At 29.4% G+C, this 3,849-nt stretch overlaps 1 protein-coding gene across 4 annotated transcripts; it reads right to left on the bottom strand.

The window, feature by feature from the left end:
- Nucleotides 1-344: 344 nt before the first annotated feature.
- On the bottom strand, nucleotides 345-3,613 carry LOC146527977 (U11/U12 small nuclear ribonucleoprotein 48 kDa protein-like). 4 transcript variants are annotated; one of them, XM_085205439.1, is made up of 7 exons: nucleotides 3,407-3,603; nucleotides 3,047-3,317; nucleotides 2,690-2,855; nucleotides 2,201-2,263; nucleotides 1,695-1,833; nucleotides 1,014-1,158; nucleotides 345-807 (listed from the first exon to the last, which is right to left on the bottom strand). In XM_085205439.1, exons 2-7 carry the CDS (start codon nucleotides 3,158-3,160, stop codon nucleotides 373-375), a joined length of 1,062 nt encoding a protein of 353 aa, XP_085061565.1. In that variant the 5' UTR covers nucleotides 3,161-3,317; nucleotides 3,407-3,603; the 3' UTR covers nucleotides 345-372. The 4 variants fall into 4 exon arrangements, with proteins under 4 accessions (XP_085061565.1, XP_085061568.1, XP_085061567.1 ...); XM_085205442.1 differs by lacking the exon at nucleotides 3,047-3,317 and having other exon boundaries at nucleotides 3,458-3,613; XM_085205441.1 differs by having other exon boundaries at nucleotides 2,690-2,973; nucleotides 3,047-3,604.
- Between the last annotated feature and the right edge of the window lie 236 nt (nucleotides 3,614-3,849).

A 3,849-nucleotide genomic window follows, 5' to 3' on the forward strand; every position in this document is an offset into this window, starting at 1 on the left:
TAAAAATACTCTTGGTAACATTTTTTATCTTGATCTTTTGTGCGGCGTAAAGTCTGTCTTTTTCACTTATTTATAACGCTTATGTAACACTGTGGCAATGTACGGATTTTTTATTTAAAATTTTCTTCACAAAGATTTCTTTGATGTTTTTTCAATATATAAATAAATATATATATTTCAGGTAAAAAAGTAAATAGTTTACTTTAGACATAAATTAATTTAATAACATCATTAGTTATTTTAAAATCATATTGTTACATGTCTAGAACATTTTTAATTTCCTTAGAATATCGATATTATAAAACACTAAAATAATAAAAAGGGCAAAAATAAAAACAAATATCCATAAGAAAACAAAATATATTTACTTTTTTACCAATCTTTTCTTTCACTTTGCTTATCATAACTGTGATTCTTATCATTATAACTTCTCTTTAAATATTCTCTTTTAGCTCTATAATCGTGTTTCGCATCTCCCTCATGTCGTCTCTTTCCATTCATTGAACTAGACCTGTAGCTATCTCTTTCACTCCTATACTCATCACGTTTCCTTTGATAATGATTATTATCACGTTTTTTACGATCATCATAATTATCATATTTTCTTCCTACGCTTCGATCTCTTCTATGACTTCCGCCACTCCTTTCTTCTCTTCTGTCAGAAGTTCTTTCGTTGTGGTAATTACGTTTGTCTCTATTTGAATGTCGAGTAGAATGTTCATAACTTATTTTGGAAGAACTTCGCTGGTCGTAATTTTCCTCCGGGTCGTAATTTGTTTTCTCTTGTACACATTTAAATAATTCCATCTGTGTCGAAAGTGAAATGTTATAAAAAATGCACAGAAACTATAATAGTCCTTCATAAATTTAATTTACCACCACAGAAATTAGATTCATTTCTCTTTTCTTGTAATATATATAGATCGCGGTGATGAGTTCTGCCACTAAATTATCTATATCTTAAGACATATATTTTTCAATAATTTAAAATTTACAAATTATATAAAACCCACCTGACTAGCAATAACTTCTCGCAGTTCATGAGAGTAGTTGCGTTGCGGCACGCCACGGTAGCGGGGACGGCGGCGTTTTGTATCACGTAGTTCTGCTAATATTTGTTCACGAGACTTTTGAACCTCTTTTGAACCCTTTTGGTCACTGTTGATGGATAATTTTAAATTTCTTTTATAATTTAATTTGAATATCTGTTACTATATCCGATATTTCCGATATCATATCGGATATTTCTTTCGATTTTTAAGTTTTAAGATTTATCAAATGATTTGAATGTTGTAATCATATAAATAAAATTCACAGCTAGAAATATTGACCATAAGAAGATGGAAATTACTTTAGTGAGTATTGTATAGCAGTAAAATAGGATTTTGCACCTTGTATGATGGGCATCCTCCCATCTTAAAAAAATAGCTGAGCAAGACTAGTCTGAAATCGAAAGAGTTGGCAATCTTTAGAATATACCTGAGGGGCATTTCTATTAAAATAACAGGAAAAAAGTTTTAGAAATAGTAATTATATAAAATAAGAAAAACATAGTTTTAGAAACAAGCTTATTACTAAAATTCATACATTCCACAATTGTTGTCAATTAGGAAATAAAAAGCTTTTTATTTTATATAATAGTCACAGTTAGAAACATAATAATAATTCAGATTTTTAATATTATCATGTCTTACCTGGCCAGTGTCAAATCCATGAGGTTATGAGAAGAAGGCACCATGTTAACAACAGCATCATGTATGGCTCGCCTTTCATCAGATGTGTAATTTGCTTGTAGCCGTGAAAATGTCAATGCCTCCAAATCATTTCTGGTACCTTATCAAGTTATGGTTAATAGTATAATAATATAAAATGTGTAATATCTTCAATAAAAATTAAATCACGATTCTATTTTTTATAAAAAAAATTAAATACATATAATGATAATAATTTTTAATTAGTCATTAAAAAATGATTACATTTATTGTAAAAAATATATATTTTTAAAATACAATTCCTTTTTTAATTCTATTGAAATTTTAATTGAAAAGGTAGTTTATTTGTAAAGGATACATTATATTTAATTTTTCACCCTAAGCCAGTAGATTGATAACTTACTGTAAATATGAAAAAAAACCATTATAATATTCTTATAGCTAACAGTCATTCTACATTTGATTGGAAAGTCCAAGTGAAAGCATACCTCTTTTGAATAATGGATCAGATTTAGCTGCATTCTCTATTATATTATTTATATTTTCTGGTGCTAAAAAAATTGAATAAATTTTAATATTCATAAAATTCTATACAAATATTAAAAATAAGGTGCTTGTTTGTAAGCATGCTAATCCTTTTTTTATTTAGCTTCACACTGTATCCCACACACATAGCAGCGTAGACAGAGGGAACCTGGAAACTGACTGTCAAGATACTTGGTTCACATAACCTCACTTTCCATCAAATGTTGGAGGCATTGCATGTTGGGCAGTGGAACTCTACACCACACTTTACCTTGTTACTTGAGCCAGTAAATAAAAATATTATATATTTCATTTCATTGAACAGAAATCAAACCACAACTTATCGCCTTTATAGTCACATACTTGTGCCCTTAGGCCACAACTGGCCTTAGGCCTCATTTAAAATTATTTTCTATTGGATAGCTCATTAATAGTAGCTTTCTTACACTTACATAATTTCACTACTGTATGAGCCGATGGATCTAAAGACTCAGGTAAAAAAATATCTCCCTTAGAGTAGCCTTTTGATATAAGATAGCATTTTTCTTCATGTTCTATTAATTTTTCAACAGGCATGGTATGGTTTGAGTCAAATTTACAAGTACCTGTTTGAATTGGCTGAAACAATACTTTCATTTTGATATTATATGTGTTGATGCACGTACATGCAAACTGCACCACTATGTAGGAACACAAGGGAATGAAGATCATGTATTATTTAATATACAGGTTTGTACTAAAAATAAAATAATGTTAATATTTTAAATATGATAATGAAATATACACATAATGCTCAGCAATAATTATACCTTTAATAAAGTATTTCTATTCCACTGTAAGCTTTGTAATATAATTGTCACTTCGGATTCAACTTTATCAATATAATCTCGCAGTTCAGATAGATACTGTTCTCGTGAATCCATAATGATGAAAATAAGGAAACCACGACACCTTTATGTACTTATGATTATTATTATTTTTTTTTTATTAAATTTTAAAAAACAACGATATAAAATAAAGAATGTTAAATCATTGCGGGTAAATCAAATTTACGACAATAAACATTTGACACTGACAGTCCTGTTATTCACAGAGTAAAATGAGTCTGTGCTCAACTGGCACGCTCGAAACGCCATATTTCGAGAAATCAATCAATTAAAATGAGTTACAATTTAGGCCATAATAAACGAACCACACCACCACAGAACACATTTACTCACCCACACACCACACACATCACTCCATGAGTTACAATTTACAATCTCCTTCGTGTGTTCTCCATACAACGTGACATGGGCGAAATGAAAGTAAATGTGTTCTGTGGTGATTAGTACTCAACTAGCACGCTTGACGCGCCATAAGTTAAGAACTGAACTGAAATGATTCAAAGATAATAATAAATAACATTAAGCTATACCATATCGTACATATTGTATGGTATGGACTGTACGGTACCTACTTTCTTTATATGTAACAATGACATAGTTTATTAAACCTTTTACATTACTAAATATGTTATTAGATAATACCGAAATATATTTCTAGTTAAAAGGATATAAAAATATACAATATTTTTATGCAATTGACAATTTTTTTGACAGCTGTCAGCTTT

This window comes from Heliconius melpomene, chromosome 20, assembly GCF_056956725.1.
Source record: "Heliconius melpomene rosina isolate 202511_hmr_F chromosome 20, ASM5695672v1, whole genome shotgun sequence".
NCBI classification, from domain to species: Eukaryota; Metazoa; Arthropoda; class Insecta; order Lepidoptera; family Nymphalidae; genus Heliconius; species Heliconius melpomene.